At 42.2% G+C, this 19437-nt stretch overlaps 2 protein-coding genes across 4 annotated transcripts in view; one reads left to right on the top strand and one right to left on the bottom strand.

Moving 5' to 3' along the window:
• MDN1 (midasin AAA ATPase 1) overlaps positions 1-3033 on the bottom strand; it is a 144868-nt gene extending 141835 nt beyond the window's left edge. For both annotated transcript variants that reach the window (XM_013966483.2, XM_018053145.1), the window contains exon 1: positions 2786-3033. In XM_013966483.2, coding sequence (XP_013821937.2) covers positions 2786-2887 — 102 coding nt within the window. In that variant the 5' untranslated portion in view covers positions 2888-3033. The remainder of the gene's footprint in view (positions 1-2785) is intronic.
• The window catches only part of CASP8AP2 (caspase 8 associated protein 2), a 32922-nt gene continuing 22891 nt past the window's right edge, over positions 9407-19437 (top strand). Inside the window, exon 1 of one of the 2 annotated variants that reach the window (XM_013966482.2) lies at positions 9407-9513. The gene's annotated coding sequence lies outside the window, so the exon portion shown is untranslated. The other variant, XM_005684679.3, reaches the window with a different exon arrangement.

The following is a 19437-nucleotide window of genomic DNA, read 5'->3' as shown; positions in this document are numbered from 1 at the left end:
AGAGCTTCAGGGATGGCTGTCCTGAAAAGTGAAATATTTCTCCAAGTTTTGTGAGCTGATAGTATATTCAAAAGCAGAGACATTACTTTGCCGACTAAGGTCCGTCTAGTCAAGGCTATGGTTTTTCCTGTGGTCATGTATGGATGTGAGAGTTGGACTGTGAAGAAAGCTGAGCGCCGAAGAACTGATGCGTTTGAACTGTGGTGTTGGAGAAGAGTCTTGAGGGTCCCTTGGACTGCAAGGAGATCCAACCAGTCCATTCTGAAGGAGATCAACCCTGGGATTTCTTTGGAAGGAATGATGCTAAAGCTGAAGCTCCAGTACTTTGGACACCTCATGCGAAGAGTTGACTCACTGGAAAAGACTGTGATGCTGGGAGAGATTGGGGGCAGGAGGAGAAGGGGACAACCCAGGATTAGATGGCTGGATGGCATCACGGACTCGATGGACGTGAGTCTGAGTGAACTCCGGGAGATGGTGATGGACAGGGAAGCCTGGCATGCTGCGATTCATGGGGTTGCAAAGAGTTGGACACGACTGAGCGACTGAACTGAACTGAACTGAACTGAACTAGTAAATTAATTAAATCCAAGAAAGAAATTTCTTGGAACCCCCAATTTATAGGCCAGCTGGTCAGAAGAGCAGGCGAGGGTGGGAGAAGTCTTTTAGGGTTAAGCCTTTACTCTGAAGGAACTGACTCTTTCCACAGGTAAACAGCATCAGAATTGAGTTAAATTGTAGGACACCAGCTGGTATCTGAGAATTGCTCAGTAGTGCTAGAAAGAAAACCCCCGTGTTGGAATCAAGAGTCAGAACTGTAGGATGCTAGTAGTTGTAAGGATGAAGAGAAAGACACAACTGAATAAAGATTCAATACCAAGGAAGGAAAATCAGGAGGACTTGGCTATATGTGACGGAAAAGGAGCGAAAAGAGTTGAGAACACTCAGTTTTCTGTAACAAGAGACTGGACAGAGAGACGGGGGTGTCACCAGCTGAGATGAAGAACAAAGGAAGCACATCCTAAAAATTTATTTCAGATCCCAAGCTCCATGAGAAGTAAGGTTTCAAAATCTTTGCTGGGAGTTCCCCGGTGGTCTAGTGGTTAGGACTCCATGCTTCTACTGTCCAGGGCCCACGTTCAATTTCTGGCAGGGGGAACTAAAATCATGAGGTTCAGTGGTGGAAATAAAAGGTCTTTGCTCTCCAGTAAAAATCAGTTTCCCCAAATAGGAGAAAAACAGGATGACAACACAATCAACTCTTCTCTGTGTGAAAAGCTTGAAATCACTACTGAAAATAAAAAGGAGCAAACCTGAAAGACATTATTCAGATTGGATAGAATCTGAGACAGAGGAGAGACAAATGGAAAGCACAGGTGGCCGGAATCGTAATTCAATTGAACTTTCTAATAGCTTTCAAGTCCCTCAACATTACTATATACAGTCTCAGAATCCACCTGAGTGGTTCCCATGCTTCAAAATCTCAGATTCTCTTTTTTTTAAAAGGCTATGAACCATTTCCTCATTTTACTCCCAATACATAAGCACTAATTTTCCATCCAATTACTGCGAAGAACCATAAACAAACCTCCTGCTGTCAGTGGTCCATGATCCCCAGCTTCAGAACCTCTGCTTTAAATGCAAACCCACTTACAGAAGAATACTTCTAGCCATAATACATAGTTCAGGAGCCTGTCACCACAACTTCAGCTCATATAAATTAATTTTTTCATTAGTCCAGCCCATCAAAAGTCAGTTTTCTTTCCAGACCTCTCCCTTAATGTTAACGATCCCTTCCTTGGGGGAAATCACAGGCCAGATAACCCCAGGAATATCTTCCACTCCTCCCTCCCCTTTGCCACACACGTTCTAAATTTGTCATCAAACAGACATGTCTCTCTGTTAGCTCCAGGCCTCTCCAGACCCGAAAAACTGCTGTTGCTTCCTTAGCAATAGCATGTCTATCTTCTAGATACAGGAGTTAGGAAAAAAAAGAAAAAAATTTCCCCCTACTCTCAAGCTCACAGGTGTGGTGGGGAAGCATAAAATAGAAAGTTAAAACGCCAGGTGAAAAAATGCGTGATAAGGATCCTCAACTCAGATAGCGGGAGGTCAACGAGAGAAGGCTCTTAAAAGGCCAGAGCACCCATTTTCCAGAAAACTAATTCATAATTCCTATGGCTTACGAATTATGCCCTCGCTGTCTCGCTTGGCCCATCAGCTGTATTCTGTGTTTATGAAAGTCTCCAAAAATAGACACGAAATACCTTGGGGGTCTGAGACCATAACGAATTTATCTGGATCCGCAAAGTGCCACACTGTGTCTTACTCCCAGCAGGAATACAATCAATACTTGTCAGTGGGCAGGAAAGTCAGAACAAGACAGAAAGGAAATACCCACCCAAGCTAACAGAGGTGGCTGGACTTGTCGGCAAGCTTAAATAATACAAATGTCAAAAGGGCAAACACGCAACCTCAACTACCAAAAAAAGAAACACAAAAAAACACGTTTTTCTCTGAAGGTCATGTTTGGCGCACGCAGCCAGGGTGCTGCAAGGAAATAAATCGGTGGAGAGAAGGGAAGACTCTCCCACAGAAAAACAAAAGGCTCCCTCCAGGCTCCTCAAATGCGCGCGGACGCCTCCGCCACTGGCCAGCCTTGGGGAGGGGGCCAGAGTGACAAGACACGGATCTCCGGTCCCCTGCGTCTTCGCGCAGGGCCATGGGGCACGCGCCAGGCGGTGAGGGGACGGCCCAACTCTTTCCCTCCCGCTCCTTCTCTTACCTGCTTGACCAAGAACCTGCCCAGCTCGCTGCGGCTCTTCTCATTCTTGGCAGCGATTAACCGCAGCGGCACGGCCGCCACCTCCAGCAAGAGGTGCTCCATGATCACGGGTCCTCCGCCCCGGGCGGCCACAGGCGCTCCTTGCTTCGCGCTAAGAACCCCCGAGCCGCTGAGGTCCTGGCGCCGGAACTGCCACCAACTGCGTCTCCAGTGAAAGCGGCTGCCGCTGCTTCGCCACTACCTAGAGAGCGGCAGCAGCACACGTGGGGGGGAGCACGCGGCGCTCTGCATCATCAGTCCGCGACCGCACCAACCGGCGATCGCGGCCCGCCTCCTCGGCACCGGAAACGCGGGGCGTCAGTATCTGTATAGTTCCGGCATAGACTCCATCAGAAATAGCTTTTGCTGGTGGAGGTTAACGGTTACAATGATGGTTGATCCGGCGACAAAGGGTGGCGTGACAGCAATTCAGGAGAAGCTAGGGGTCCCTTAGGGCCGTGTGCCTACGATCCTCAGCCCGCCATGCCTCCCTCTGCGTAAGCAGGCAAAAAGATCAGCTAGGAATGAAAAGCAAATTTAAACTCCCCTTTTAGACGGTTGGCCTGTGGAAATTCACACACAAGTGTAACAAGCATAGATAGCCCTCGCAGAAGTCTTATTATAAATACTGGATATAAGTGTTAAGATGGGTGATAAATTTTCACATGTTGAGATACAGAAAAGTCATTTGGGGTTATACATGAGTTAAGGAAAATAGCCTCTTTTTGGCCTATCAAACAAATTGTATATGTGCTTCAATTATTAAAGAGAAGAGCATGCTGACAAGAGGTAAAGAATGTCCATGTTAAAAATGAAGATTAAATGCCTTTCTTTCTGGGAGGCTAATGCTGGTCCTACTTTGATGATGATTTCCTTTTCCAGGTGCCAAGGCCATAGGGACTCTCATATACTTGCTGGTGTGTGTGTGTGTTTTAAACCTTGAAGAAATGTAATGTCTGTGCGTGTGTGTTTTAAACTTTGAAGAAATGTAGTGTGTGTGTGTGTGTGTGTGTGTGTGTGTGTGTTTTAAACCTTGAAGAACTCTAACCCTGTCTTATTTAATGTTCTTTGTTTTGACAAGGTATAAAATTGTGCTGGAACCCATGCTTCTCTGGAGCAGCTTTACAGAGTAATCTGGGAAGCTGGCTTCTGGGCTAGTCCTTAGTTTGGCTGAAATAAAACTTGTTTCTATTCTTACTATAAATCATTGATTATTTTCATTGACATGGGAATGAAATAAAGTATGGTATATAGGACACTGAATATTCTAAAGGCACTGTGAAGAGTGGAGTAGAAGAGTACATAAAATTAAAAGTGCATTTATGTCAAATTCATTCATGAACAAGCCAAAATAATGACAAAGTCAGAGCAGTGGTTGCTTTTGACTGCAGGGAACTTCCTAGGGTGATGGAAATATTTCATTATCAACCCCGGTGTGGTGGTTACTCTGATAGATATAAAAGCCTTAATTTATTTGCTTTTTTCTTTAAAATTGAGGATATATGTCAAAGTACTGTGTTCCAAGGTCTTCTCAGGTGGCTTAATGGTGAAGAATCGCCTGCCAACGCAGAAGGTGGGGTTTTGATCCCTGGGTTGGGAAAGTCCCGTGGAAGATGAAATGGCAACCCACTCGAGTATTCTTGTGGAGAATCCCATGGACAGAGGAGCTTGGCAGGGTACAGTCCATTAGGTCACAAAGAGTTGGACATGACTGAGTGACTGGACACGAATGTACTGTATTCCAAGTTTCCCCTGGATTTCCTGTTCTGGGTGGATATATTACTTTGAAATGCAGGTAAGTTTACCATGTTCATAGACCTTTGATTTTAAGTTGAAAAGACAGAGACATTGACCAATGTTAAAGTATTACAATGTTTGAAAGAACTTGAGGTTTCACTACATGTTTAGGTACTTATGTAACACGGAAGAATCTTTTGTATTCTATTACAAGTTAATCATAAAAGAGATGTTGCCTGTAAGTTTAAATTATAAATAATGGTCCATCTCTGGGAACCCTGCTTCCAGGTAATGAGCATTAAGCTAAGATACTGTTTTTTAGCTCATAGGAAACATCTTGACCAGACCTACTTTTGAATGACTATAGAGAGGAAGAAATGAACACATCCCCTCCAGAGGCTGATGGGAACCAGGAAGTGTTTGACTTCACTCCCTCCCCTTTTAGTATAAGAGGAGCCTGATTTCTAACTCAGGCAAGATGGTTCTTTGGGGCATGAGTTCACCATCTTCTCTGCTGGCTTTCCAAATTAAGTTGTTATGCCTTGCTCCAACAACTGGTCTCTTGATTATTGGCCTGTCATGTGTCATAGTAGTAATGAGCTTAAACTCAGTAACCCTTAGGAATGTTTTACTTATCAGTTTTTGTGTTTGTCCTACAAGTATGAAGTGTTTAAAAAACAGATGAAATGCATTACATTTAAATGGGGTTTAAAATACTGAAAGGAGTTTAACTATATGCTGTAAATGGGAGCAATTACTAATTTAAATTCATCAAAGTCTTTCTCTGGCCTTCCATTCTCATATTTCATGTAACAATTTTAATAAAACTGCAGTTTTATTCTGTCGTTGCCATTAATTGTTCCAGTAATCTAACTATTTGTAACAAATTATTAAATTATACTGACTTAAAACACCAACTATTTTATGTGTGTGTGTGCTAAGTCACGTCAGTCATGTTCGACTCTTTGCAGCCCTATGGACTGTAGCCTGCCAGACTCCTCTGTCCATGGGATTCTCCAAGCAAGAATACTGGAGTGGGTTGCCATGCCCTCCTTCAGTAGATCTTCCCAAGCCAAGGACTAAACGCATGTCTTCTGCATGGGAAGGCAGGTTTTTTACCAATCACTAGCGCCACCAATACTTTAAAATAGGGAGGTTCAGGAATTTGAGCAGGGCTCTGCTGGCAATTCTTGTCTTCCATGGGATATTGACTGAGGGCATTCAGTTGTATTGAGTTAGTCAATGGCCTAATCTGGTGGGTCCAAGATAGGTTCACTCACACATCTTGTATCCTGGCAGGGATGGCTGGAAGGCTGAGCTCAGCTGGAACTTTAAGCTGGAATGCTTACATGACCATTTGAGGTCGAGAAGAGAGAGATCTCCAAAAAGCCTGGATAGAAACTGCAAGGTCTTAGAAGTCCTAAAACATCCCTGTCCTTGCATCATATGGTCAAGCAAGTCGCTAAAGCCAGCCCAGATTCAAGGGACTGGAAATTAGACTTCATTTCTCAATGGAGGAGTGGCAAATAATTTCCAGTCATCTCTATTTACCACAGCTGATGCATTTTTTGAGATTTCTAACAGAATTTTCCAGAGCACTTTCATTTGAATTATTTGAGTAACAGAATTTTTATAATACTAACACTGGAATTGTTAAGCCTAGCCTCTTACCCACATTTAGGATACTGAGTATCTTGCACTTGTTCCTTTGGATAGATTCCCCCTCCTTCTCTCCTTCTTCATCCTCCTCTCTGCCCTTTGGTGCTGACCTGTTCAGACTACAAGGAGTTTGAGTCTTAAGTGTGTTCATGACATATTGCAGTCGAGGTATCATTGCTTCCAAACCCTTTAAGGAACAGAAATAAGGAATATGTATTTTAAAAAATCAAGAGCTCATGCTGACATTTCCAATTCATGTAAAATAGTGTAAGTTTTCTCCCCTAATGTTTTTTATTTTATCCTTGGATCTCTTTTCTCTTTCAATAATATCTTAATTCCTAAAAATATTAAAATATTACATATTTCTTCCACAAGATACAAAAATAGTTTCAAAATGACAACATTAATACTAACAATAAAACTGCTGCTTGAATTATAAGATTTCTTTGCAGTTCTTTTTGTCCTTAGAAATATATCCCACTCATGATATACAGTCAGAGCACCGTCGTCATATGTCACTTGAAATAATTGTTTTGTCTATGTGGTTATATTTCTTTTGTTTACACAGTTTCATTATTTAGATTTATTTTCCATGTAAATGTTTTTTCTTCCTGATTTAACTCAATCTTTTAATATATGAAACTCTTCTATAGTTTAAAAGTTTATAAAAAGGCAAACTTTACACTTTAAATGGGTAAAATATATGGTATGTGAATTTTATCTCCATGAAACTGTAATTTTAAAAAAGGAAGAAAAACCATGCATAACAGTTACATCCTTTATGGAGTCTGAACTCACAATTGCAAATCTTTCTAAAGTAAAAGCAATTTCTGAAGATGTTTATGTAACTAGGAGATAAAGGGCGATAAAAGTACAATGAAAGAATTAGAAAAAGAATCTACATATATTTTACTTGGTTTTTACATAGCAACACTTGAAGGATTAATTACAACCTAATTAAAAAAAAGGTACCATACAGTACCTGAAGCCACCATTTAATATTTTTATGTGGAAATAATTTTTTATTTAAGTAAAAATACTTAAATGGTGGCTTCCGGTTCCATATGGAACGTTTTTTATAAGGTTCTAATTTATCCTTCAAGTGTTGCTATATGAAAACAAGCAAAATATATGTATATTCTTTTTCTAATTCTTTCATTGTACTTTTATCCCCCTTAACACTGTATCTCCTAGTTACATAAACATCTTCTTCAGAAATTGCTTTTACTTTAGCAAGATTTGCAATTGTGAGTCCAGACTCCATAAAGGATGTAACTGTTTTACACCTACTCCATTTCCCTAAGAAAAATATTGATTCCTTCAGCTGGCTTCTGTAAGTTTACCAAATTGGCAATGAAGTCTTTCGAAGCAAATATTTTTACAGGTAGTTCCCACCTCCCAACCCCACCTTCCTTGCCAGGGCTTGCAGAATCTTAGTTGCAAGATCTTAGTTCCTTCACTGACCGGGGAATAAACTCAAGCCATAGCAGTGAAAGCACAGAATTCTAACCACTGGACCATCAGGGAATTCCCCAAGCAATATTTTTAATCCGAATACTACTTTCTGTTCAATGTAAAGTATTTAAGAGAGTACCAGTAACAATGAGAGACTTTGTAAGGCTTAAATTATAAGGTTATTCTTTTCTGGAAGATAACTTTGCTGGAAGCCTTTATTTTTGAGGCACATATGCTGTGTTCTCCAGAGAGGGCAATGGCAACCCACTCCAGTACTCTTGCCTGGAAAATCGCATGGATGGAGGCGCCTGTGGGCTGCAGTCCATGGGGTCGCAACTGAGCGACTTCACTTTCACTTTTCACTTTCATTCATTGGAGAAGGAAATGGCAACCTACTCCAGCATTCTTGCCTGGAGGGATGGCGGAGCCAGGTGGGCTGCTGTCTATGGGGTCACACAGAGTCGGACACGACTGAAGCGATTTAGCAGTAGCAGCAGCAGCAGCAGCAGCAGCATGCTGTGTTCTCAGTAATTTTTTTTTTTTGATGACTGCCATCAAGTACTCATGCTGAAAACCAGTATTCAATCAGTTGCTGTTTTATCACTTTCATCTCCTAAATAGTCTAAATCAATTCCCTAGGCTACCTTCCATCTGCCTCATCTTCTCTGGATCACTGCAACAGCATCTCAAAATCCTTCTCAAGGCCAATAGAGCTTACTGAATGTAAATCAGATCACCAGCACCCCAAGCTTAAAAACCTTTGGTGGCCCGCCCATGCCTCATCTTTAAAAGTAAATTCCAAGCTCTTCGGCAAGTTCTTATGGGGCTTCAAGGTCTGACCCAAGCCTCTCTCTCCAGCCTCACCTCACCCTTTATGCTCCAGCAACGACGTATGCCTTGCGATTGCACCCCTTCTACCCTCCCAGTTTCCACTACCTGGAAAGCTACCTGGCTAACTTCTCTTCAGAAGAGACGGTGGTTGGGGGAGAATCTAGGAAACCAGTATTCTTCCAAAACATTTTCACCCAAATGAGGACTTTTTGAAAAACTTTATTCGCAAGTTGTTAAAATGGACGAACAGGAAGAAAGGACTCGGGATCAAGCTCCTATCTCTAAAATGAGGTAGCGTGGAAGCTGGCTTTATTTCCCCACCGGTCAATGGCGCAGGGCCAGCCTTTGGGGGTTAGATCCTACAGGTGCCTCGGATGCTCGCAAGTTCTAAGAGACAATCCTGGTAGCCTGACTCTAAAAAGCACTCCTCTCTCTCCCATCCCACTTGACTGGTATGCCCTCGATACCAACTCCCCGGGGTAAACTGCTTATCCTTCAGTCAGGTGTCTGAGGGCAGTGCACAACAGGGCTTACTCGTCGTCACCACTTCAGCGCCCAGCACCTGTTTAGCACGCGGTTGGCAATCAGTCGAATTAATTGAACAAACAACTAAATAAATTAGTCGAATTAACAGAACAAAGAACTAAGTAAATGACTGCCTTCTCAGCGATTATTTTTCCCTTTCGTTAAAGAGCTCCCAGACGCAGCCCTACCTCAGACAAGGTTCTGCCCCTTCCGTACCGAAGCCCCGCCCCTTCTCCCCCGCCAGGGCAGGCCCCGCCCCTTTGCCTCAAACGCGAGTTTGGCGCCAACCTTGTTTTTTTTAATCCCTCCCAAAGGCGGGAACTATTAATGTGCGCCGGAGACGTGCTTTGCGTCCGATCCGATTGGCCGTGGACGCTTAGTCCCGCCTCCGGGTGCTCATAGCGAGCTGGCATTGGTGGAGATGCCAGGGAGACCAGAGTGTCCAGAGAGGATCCCAGGCTGCTTTGGGCCAGGCGGGGCGGGTAAGTTCTTGTGGGGGTCCGGTGTGCGCGGAGCTTCTGGGAAGAGTTTGCATGGCGCGGAAGTCCCCTTAGCGGAGGCTGACTGCGTCCGGAGAGCCAGGGAGTTGAAGGGAGCAGCGGAATCGGTGGGGGTTGGCGTGCGTCTAATGTCCGGGGCCCCCAGGAAGCCGCGTTCCTCGGATGCAGCTTCTGGGCTTTCACTCCAGATCCCTCTGTGGTCCTTCGAGAGAATTCGGGAAGGGGCGGGGGCGAGGACTAGCGCAGGTAGGAATTGTCCTTTCGACCACTCTTCCTGCCCCTCCCCTCCAAAACCTATCTCTCCTTGAAATTGTCCTTTCGACCATTCTTCTTTCCCCTCCCCCCTTCCTACCCAAACCTCTCTCTCCTTGGAATGTACTCGTTCGGATGCGATTCTCTGGAGGAATGGGTCTTTCCTGTGTCTGGTGATCATTGGATGTAGTTTGTTTCGGCCACTGTTATACCCAGAGAAGTTGTTTACCTTAATCTCTACAGGTATGAGAATCTTTTCCTAACACAGAGTAGACCCTAAATCAGATGTGAATGTATAATTCGTAGAGTCTCAAGATTTGCACTTCAGACATCAACTTGCCATTGATTCTGATTCTTCCCTGCTCTTTCCCATTCTTTACAGCTCCAGCTCCAAACCTCCTGTCTTGAAGGCTCCTCCCCCATCTCACTCAGGGCTCTTTTGATTGGCGGGGGGACAGAGGCCTTCAGCGGAAGACTCCCCCTACCCCAATTAGTTCTAGTGTTTCCTGCCATTTTGCAAGAGATCACTCATTAAAAAATTTTCTTTTTATATTCTTCTCTCTAATGAATATTCTTTTTGTCATCTGGCTTCAGAGACAGCTGAGTTCTAATCCCAGGTCTCCCTTTACCAGCTGTTGGACCTTGAGGCAAGTTTCTCTTATCTATTTCTGCATCTGTAAATTGGGAAAAATAATAGTCTGTACCTCGTAGGACTTTGGGAGGATTTAAGATAAATTATTAAGAGCATTTAGGTCAGTGGCTGGCACATAGGGTACAGTATGTGGTGTTTGTTACTCTTTGCCCCTTACATCATTTTAGGGATCTTGCTGTATTAGGTTAAGCCTTTGCTGTGAGCCTAAAAATACCCTTTCCCTCTCCCCTGACTCTTTGTCTACAGATATTTTTGTTTTTCTCTACAAATGTTTATTTCATTCCCTTGATTTTTTTTTTCTTAAAGGAAACCTCCTTCAGACTGTCTCTTAAAGACATCCTATCACAAAAGGCTAGGTGATCCTTCTCTCATCTGCTTTGCCTCCACATCTGAATTCATTGGGATTGTTCCTCAAAAGATTATGAGTGAGCCTGCAACGCTTTTCTTTCATCATCATGGTTCTCAGCTTTAAAAAGTTTGCCTCTACACTTTGGTGCAGCTCTCCTATCAGCAACAATTATCTTTGTATATTGAAGCACTCATTTGGAGAAAGATGAGAGCAAATGTGAAAAATCCTTTATCCCAAGAGATACTGATACATAATTCCTTGTCTTCTGTTTCCTGTCTTCCTTTTCAAGAGAATCACTGGTCTTTGTAACTTCAAGGGTGATCTCAGTTATAGTGGTTATGTCTTTTTAATTGATGAAGTATAGTTGCTTTACAATGTGGTGTTAGTTTCTGGTATACAGCAGAGTGATTCAGTTTTATATATTCTTTTACTCTATATATTCTTTATCGTTATTTTTTCATTATGGTTCATTACAGGGTATTGAATATAGTTTGCTGTGCTATAGGACCTTATGGTTTATCTATTTCATATATAGTAGTTTGTATCTGCTAACCCAAACTCCTCATTTATCCCTTCCCCCTACTCCTTTTCCCCTTTGATAACTATAAACTTGTTTTCTGTGTCTGTGAATCTTTCTGTTTTGTGAATAAGTTCATTTGTGTCATATTTAAGATTCCACATGGAAATGATCTCATATGGTATTTGTCTTACTCTTTCTGACTTACTTCACTCAATATAACAACCTCTTGGTCTAGCCATGGTGCTGAAGATAGCAATATTTCATTCTTTTTTATGGAGTAGTATTCCACTGTGTATGTATACCACATCTTTTTTATCCACTAACTTGTCAATGGACATTTGAATATTTTCTAATCTTGGCTATTGTTCAGTTCAGTTCAGCTCAATTGTGTCTGACTCTTTGCGACCCCATGAACTGCAGCATGCCAGGCTTCCCTGTCCACCAACTGTGACTTGGGTTGAATCTACCCAAAAACCCATGTCCATTGAGTTGGTGATGCCATCCAACCATCTCATCCTGTGTCATCCCCTTCTCTTCCTGCCCTCAATCTTTCCCAGCATCAGGGTCTTTTCAAATGAGTCAGCTCTTTGCATCAGGTGGCCAAAGTATTGGAGTTTCAGCTTCAACATCAGTCCTTCCAAGGAACACCCAGGACTGATCTCCTTCAGGATGAACTGGTTGGATCTCCTTGCAATCCAAGGGACTCTCAAGAGTCTTCTCCAACACCACAGTTCAAAAGCATCCATTCTTCAGCTTTCAGCTTTCTTTATAGTCCAACTCTCACATCCATACATGACTATTGGAAAAACCATAGCCTTGACTAGACAGACCTTTGTTGACAAAGTAATGTCTCTTCTTTTTAATATGCTGTCTAAGTGGGTCATAACTTTCCTTCCAAGGAGTAAGCGTCTTTTAATTTCATGGCTGCAATCACCATCTGCAATGATTTTGGAGCACAAAAAATAAAGTCAGCCACTGTTTCCACTGTTTCCCCATCTATTTGCCATAAAGTGATGGGTCCAGATGCCATGATCTTCGTTTTCCGAATGTTGAGCTTTAAGCCAGCTTTTTCACTCGCTCTCACTTCCATCAAGAGGGTCCTTAGTTCTTCACTTTCTGCCATAAGGGTGGTGTCATCTGCATATCTGAGGTTATTGATATTTCTCCCGGCAGTCTTGATTCCAGCTTGTGCTTCCTCCAGCCCAGCGTTCCTAAATAGTAGCGATTATGTCTTGTCTTCTGTGCTATATACTGTTTAGACATCTTGTCCTGAATGTCCTACAGATAATTCAACATGTCTTCTTTGGTTCTCCATTTCAGTTAAAAGCATGACTACCTTGTTATTGAAGCTAGGAACTGAAGACTTGTCTTTTGCAAATTGGGATTTTGATTATTTCAGCAAATATTTTTTTTATTACCTACCAACTTGTCAGGCTCTATGCTGAGAGCTGGGGGTACAGTGGTAAACAGAACAGACCAGTGCCTGGTCTTGGTGAAGCATATAGTCTAGTGGATGAGACAGATATTTCTCTAGGAATCCCACAAAAATGTAATCATAAACTGAAAAGAGGCCATGTAGAGAAAAGACACAGTGTTATAAGAATATTTTACAGATGGTTAAATTTAACCGGGGCTTCCCTGATGATTTCGGCAGTGAAGATCTGCCTACTATGCAGGAGACCCAGGTTCGATCCCTGGGTTGGGTTGAGTCATGTCTGACTCTTTGCCACCTCGTGGATTGTAGGCTGTCAGGAGTCTCCTACATCTCTTGCATTGCAGGTGGCTTCTTTACTGCCGAGCCACTGGGGAAGCGCTTAAGTCACAGTATCAAGAGGAATTGAGTGAAGAAGGGCAGTGAGAAAAGAGCACTCCCTGCTGAGGCCCTGTGGTGGTAGGAACAGACTGTGTTCTAGGAGCTGAAGGAAGGCCCTTATGATCAGAGCAGAGACTCCTGGAGAGCGGGGAAGAATGATGCAGACTAACACTGCAGCTTCCCCAGTGGCTCAGTGGTAAAGAATCTGCCTGCAGTGCAGGAGACCCTGGTTCAATCTCTGGGTCAGAAAGATATCCTGGAGAAGGGAATGGCAACCTACTCCAGTATTCTTGCCTGGGGAATCCTATGAACAGGGGAGCCTGGCAGGCTGCAGTCCATAGGGTCGCACAGAGTCAGACATGGCTGAAGCGACTGAGCACACAGCACACAACACTTGGAGGAGTGGGCAGAGGCTGGTTTACTCAGGGCTTTGTAAGCAAAACTTTCTAACCTAGGATCAGCTGGAAGCACTGAAGAGTTTTAAACAAAGGAGGGAACATGATAATATTTGCATTTTGAAAAGACAACCCAGGTTGTGGTTTTGAAATGGGCAATATTGGGTACTTGAATAGGTGAGTGTGCGCTAAGTTGCTTCAGTTGTGTCTGACTCTCTGCGACCCTGTGGACTGTAGCCCTCCAGGCTCTGCTGTCCATGGGACTCTCCAGGCAAGAATACTGGAGTGGGTTGCCATTTCCTACTCCAGGGGATCTTCCTGACCCAGGAATTGAACCTGCATCTCTTACGTCTCCTGCATTGGCAGGCAGGGATCTTTACCACCAGCTCCATCTGGGAAGCCCAATACGTCAATACATTTTTCCTTAAATCTTTTTTATTCTGTCCCTGAAATCTCTGAGATCTGCTTCTAATCTTTATTTCCACTGTTAATAACTTGCTGCTAAGTCGCTTCAGTTGTGTCCGACTCTGTGCGACCCCATAGACGGCAGCCCACCAGGCTCCCCCGTCCCTGGGATTCTCCAGGCAAGAACACTGGAGTGGGTTGCCATTTCCTTCTCCAGTTAATAACTTAGGCACCCCTCATTGTCTCCTGTATGGTGTAATAGCCTTTGCTATCTGCCTTGCTACTAATATTTTCAATACTCTTCTTGCTAGAGTTGAATGTCTGAAATGCAGATTTTTTTCTTTGAAATGCAGATTTGATCATTATATTTCTTGGCCTTAAAAGCTTTTAGTGGTTCCCTCATTCTATGGTTGAAGAAGTCCAGGTATTTCACCAGACTTTCTAAAACCTCAGTTCTCACATTCTATTCTGTGTGTGGGTATTCAAACCCAGGCTTACTTGTGAACTTATTGATAGATGTTGTCAGGAAGTGTGTGTGCATGCAGGAATCCAGTTTCACTGAACCTTGGGATTTTGGAAATCTTGGGGTAGTGAGTGAGAGGGTCAGAAGTGTAGGTGCCAGTGTCTGTGTTGATTTTATTCAGTAGGTGTTGGGCAGTAATACGAAGTTTTTGAGGAGGAAGTGAGATGAACAGGATTGCTTTGGAAGAACTAACTCAACAATTGTGGGTAGCATGTGTTTGGAGAGCGAAGATAACTAGGTAGCTATAGTAGAGGCTGAAACAAATTTCTTTAGCAAGAATAAAGAAAAAGGGAGAAGCATCAGTAGGGATGCTACTCAAAGAAACAGCGATATCAGGAGGTGACAGATGTTCATGGAAAGCTTTGGGGTTTTTTTTGGTTTGGTTTTGGACTTGGTGAGCTTGGACTTACATGAATGTATTTGTTAACTTTAGCATCTTATTGCTGACTCTTGGTTTGTATTTTAGTACAGACAGTTCCTAGTTTTCAGGCACTGAAGGAGCAGCAGAGGAGTCTGATTTGGTATCCCTGTTTTTCGTAGCAGCTCTTGCTCTCTACCCCAGCTTCTTTGTGTTTGCCCATCAAATGTTGAATCCAGACTTTGCTTTGCAGTTGTAGAAAAGAAGACTCTGATGTCCAGAAGCTTGTCACCTTAGGAGAGTATTCAGTTACATTTTTACAAGAGCCCAATAAGCAGTTAGAACTAGTTATGTGTTATTAAATTGTAACTACAGCTCTGTGAAGTCTTCCCTGTGAGCTTTTCATGATAAATAAGACTAAGTAGTCTTTTGAGTGAGAGCCAGTGTATAAACCATGAGCTTTAGTTAAGGGTCTTTTGGTTGATTTCCTTGTTTATTCAGCACACCTTTATTTTCATATTTATGTATTAAGTGCTGAGAATATAGAGATGTCTAAAACTTGATCTCTGCTTTCAGGTTGCTCATATTCTCTCTAACTGCTGTCCAGTACAGCAACCTCTAGCCACATATGGCCATTTAACTTTTTTTTTTTCCCTTGGCCATGCTACACAGCTTGAGGGATCTTAGTTCCCCAACTAGGGATTGAGCCCCCGTGGCCCCTGCGATGGAAGTGTGGAATCCTAAGCACTGAACCACCAGGGAACCCCCTCTTTAACTCTTAAGTTAATTAAAACAAGCTACAATTTAAACATCAGTCTCAGTGTGTTAGGCCAAGTAATGGATTCACCATTATATCCATGTTCTAATCTTCAGTTCAGTTCAGTTGCTTAGTCGTGTCCGACTCTTTGCGATCCCATGAATCGCAGCACGCCAGGCCTCCCTGTCCATCACCAACTCCCGGAGTTCACTCAGACTCACGTGTATCGAGTCAGTGATGCCATCCAGCCATCTCATCCTCTGTCGTCCCCTTCTCCTCCTGCCCCTAATTACTCCCAGCATCAAAGTCTTTTCCAGTGATTCAACTCTTCCCATGAGGTGGCCAAAGTACTGGAGTTTCAGCTTTAGCATTATTCCTTCCAAAGAAATCCCAGGGTTGATCTCCTTCAGAATGGACTGGTTGGATCTCCTTACAGTCCAAGGGACTCTCAAGAGTCTTCTCCAACACCACAGTTCAAAAGCATCAATTCTTCAGCACTCAGCCTTCTTCACAGTCCAACTCTCACATCCATACATGACTACCGGAAAAACCATAGCCTTGACTAGACGGACCTTAGTCGGCAAAGTAGTGTCTCTGCTTTTGAATATACTATCTAGGTTGGTCATAACTTTTTTCCCAAGGAGTAAGCGTCTTTTAATTTCATGGCTGCAATCACCCATCTGCAGTGATCTTGGAGCCCAAAAAAATAAAGTCTGACACTGTTTCCCCATCTATTTCCCATGAAGTGATGGGACTGGATGCCATGATCTTCATTTTCTGAATGTTGAGCTTTAAGCCAACTTTTTCACTCTCCTCTTTCACTTCCATCAAGAGGCTCTTTAGTTCTTGACTTTCTGCCATAAAGGTGGTGTCATCTGCATATCTGAGGTTATTGGTATTTTTTCCAGCAATCTTGATTCCAGCTTGTTTCTTCCAGCCCAGCATTTCTCATGATGTACTCTGCATATGTGTTAAATAAGCAGGGTGACAATATACAGCCTTGACATACTCCTTTTCCTATTTGGAACCAGTGTGTTGTTCCATGTCCAGTTCTAACTGTTGCTTCCTGACTTGCATACAGATTTCTCAAGAGGCAGGTCAGGTGGTCTGGTATTCCCATCTCTTTCAGAATTTTCCACAGTTTCTTGTGATTCACACAGTCAAAGGCTTCGGCATAGTCTAATCTTAGGAACCTATGAATATGTTGCCTTACATGGCAAAAGAAAGTTTGCAGGGAATTCTCTGGTCGAGGTTAATAGAGAAGAGCGTTAGAATCCAAGGTATGGGTATTATATGTGCTTATTGCTCCTTTGCTGGTGGAGCAAAGAAATATCAATACATGTGTGTCTGCTAACTCATGTATATACATGTACCTATAATTATTTCTATATTTAATCATCTGTATCTATGTTGAGTTAAATGTGTGTTTTACTGATGTTTTCAGCTATAATCTATTACCACAGGGGTCATTTTTAGTATGTTCTCTTGCTTTTCTGTAACCTTCTGCTTCAGTAGCAAGAAACCTGGCTCTCACTACCACCCATTGATGATATCATTCAATTCCAATATACATATATAACAGATCGGAACTTTTAATTTGTACCCTGGTGGGAAGCAACTTCATCAACCAGAAGACAGTGCTTATAGTAATTGAGATTTTAATGCTATACCATCTTCCATTTGGAGGGATAAATCTTACTTGTCCTTAGTGTACTTTTGGTTTTGTTTTTTGTTTAATGTCTTGCTGGATGCAGTTGGCTAATATTTTTAAAAGACTGTTTCTGTGTTCATAAGAAAGATTGACCTATGGTTTTCCTGTCTTGTAATTTTCCTATTTTGTCCTGTCTTTGCCCAGTTTTGATGTCTAGACTGTACTAACCTTACAAATCTTGTCTCTCAGCCTTTCCGCCCCACCCCCATTTGTTGTCTGGAATAGATTTTATCTCTTCTTTGAAGGTATGATAGAATTACAAGTTTCTTTATGAGTAGATTATTGTATTGAACTATTTAATCATTATTTAATCATCCTAGGTTAACTACTGTATTGAATTATTTTAAAATGTGTTCGTATTTTCTGTTTCTTCTTTAGTCAGTTTTTTGACAAGTTACGTTTTTCTGAAAAGCCATCCATTTGATTGAACTTTCAGATACATTTTGTTGATAATTTAATCTCTGCTGTGTGTGAGACTGTTGTGCGTGTGTGCTCAGGCACTCGGTTGTGGCCAGCTCTTTGGGACCCCATGGTCTGTAGCCCGCCAGGCTCCTCCGTCCATGGGATTTTCCTGGCAGGAATACTGGAGTGAGTTGCCGTTTCCTTCTCCAGGGGATCTTCCTGACCCAGGGATCGAACCCGAGTCTCCTGCAGCTCCTACATTGGCAGGCATGTTCTTTTCTGCTGAACCGCTGGGGAAGCCCTTGTGAAGCCATACTCCTTTTCTGTTCCTAATGTTTGTTCTTTCTTTTTCTTTATTAGTTTTTCCAGGTATATGTCAGAGCTAGTATATTTATTTTTATTCGTCTTTAGAGCGTTGTTTCTTTTCATTAATTTATGTTTTTTATGTGTTTCTTTCAGTTTACTTTGTTCTTTGATGACCTAATTAATATTTTGTCTTATTTTCCTATAAATTTATTTCACGCTATAACTTTTCCTCTAAAAGTACTATTTTCATTGTACCCCACAGATGTTTTATAGTATATTCATTGTTGGTTAGTTCTGTGTATTTCCCAATTTCCATTAATATTTGTTCTTTGCCCGATGTTTGTGGTTTTTGAAAGTAATTGGGAAATTTGAAAATGCACTGTTAATTTCAAATTTTATTAATAAAAGCATATCTGTGAAATTTGTTGAAACTCACTATTACAATACGTTGTCCGTTTTTATAAATGTGCTTGGAAGTAATATAAGTGTAGTAATTTAGTGTAGGTAATATAAAAATCATCAGATCAGATCTGTGAATTTTGTGTTCAGAGTTGTATCTTTAAATCTCTTTTAACTGCTTGATTAGCAGAGTGTGTTAAAACCTCGCCACATGGTAGCTTTAAAAGAGAAAGCGTATTGGAAAGAATTGTTAACAGCGAGTTGGAATTGGTTAAGAGTTAAAGATGACCCTAAGAAACAAGGAGTAGCAGATACAGGATCAGCCACTACCTTTAGGACTGAGATAGATAATCCAGAGAAGACCCATCTCCCCATCATTGGAAGGAGTGTGGCCCGGGTTAATTGAATGGAGTAAAGAGTTAAAGATGACCCTAAGACCCTGGAGAAATTGCTAAGTGCCTTGCTGGTGACAGTGCTTTGAACCTAGCAGAGGAGGTGCATAGGGAAGCCGCTAGATACTGCTGGCTGTTGGGTGCTGTGGGATCCAGGAGTTGGAGAAGCTGCCCTCTCCATAAGCCTATTAAGAGAAAGCTATGTCCTGCAGGAGTCCATTGTAATAGCAACCTTATGTATAGGAGGCAAGCATGTAGAAAAATTGTGCCCTTGCAGAAACCTAGTGCTGGAGAAGCTGTGTACTGTAGGTACTGAAAGCTGGGGAACGCTGGCTCTGTAGGAACCTGGCCAGCCAGACACACTGAAAGTAGGAAGAGAAATCCCCTTCCTTTCCAGGGTCCCTTCAGCCCTCTCTACTGACAAAACTGTACATAAGGCTAGTTAGCAAAGAAATATTTTCAAGGCCTATCTCTATTATCACACAAGGGTAGATAGGGAATAAAGAGGCATCATAATTCCCACAATTCCTTAAACTTTTTGTGTATGTACATATATATAAATAATTCTCAGAGACAATTTTGAAGATCTCTTAGTGCTACATTTACTGTGACTAATAAATTAGCAGTCACTTTTCTCTTAAATTTTAAAAGTAATTTTAAAAAAATGTTTTA

This window comes from Capra hircus, chromosome 9, assembly GCF_001704415.2.
Source record: "Capra hircus breed San Clemente chromosome 9, ASM170441v1, whole genome shotgun sequence".
Taxonomy (NCBI): domain Eukaryota; kingdom Metazoa; phylum Chordata; class Mammalia; order Artiodactyla; family Bovidae; genus Capra; species Capra hircus.
Note: the sequence above shows the minus strand (reverse complement) of the source record. Positions and strands in the feature narration are given on the sequence as shown.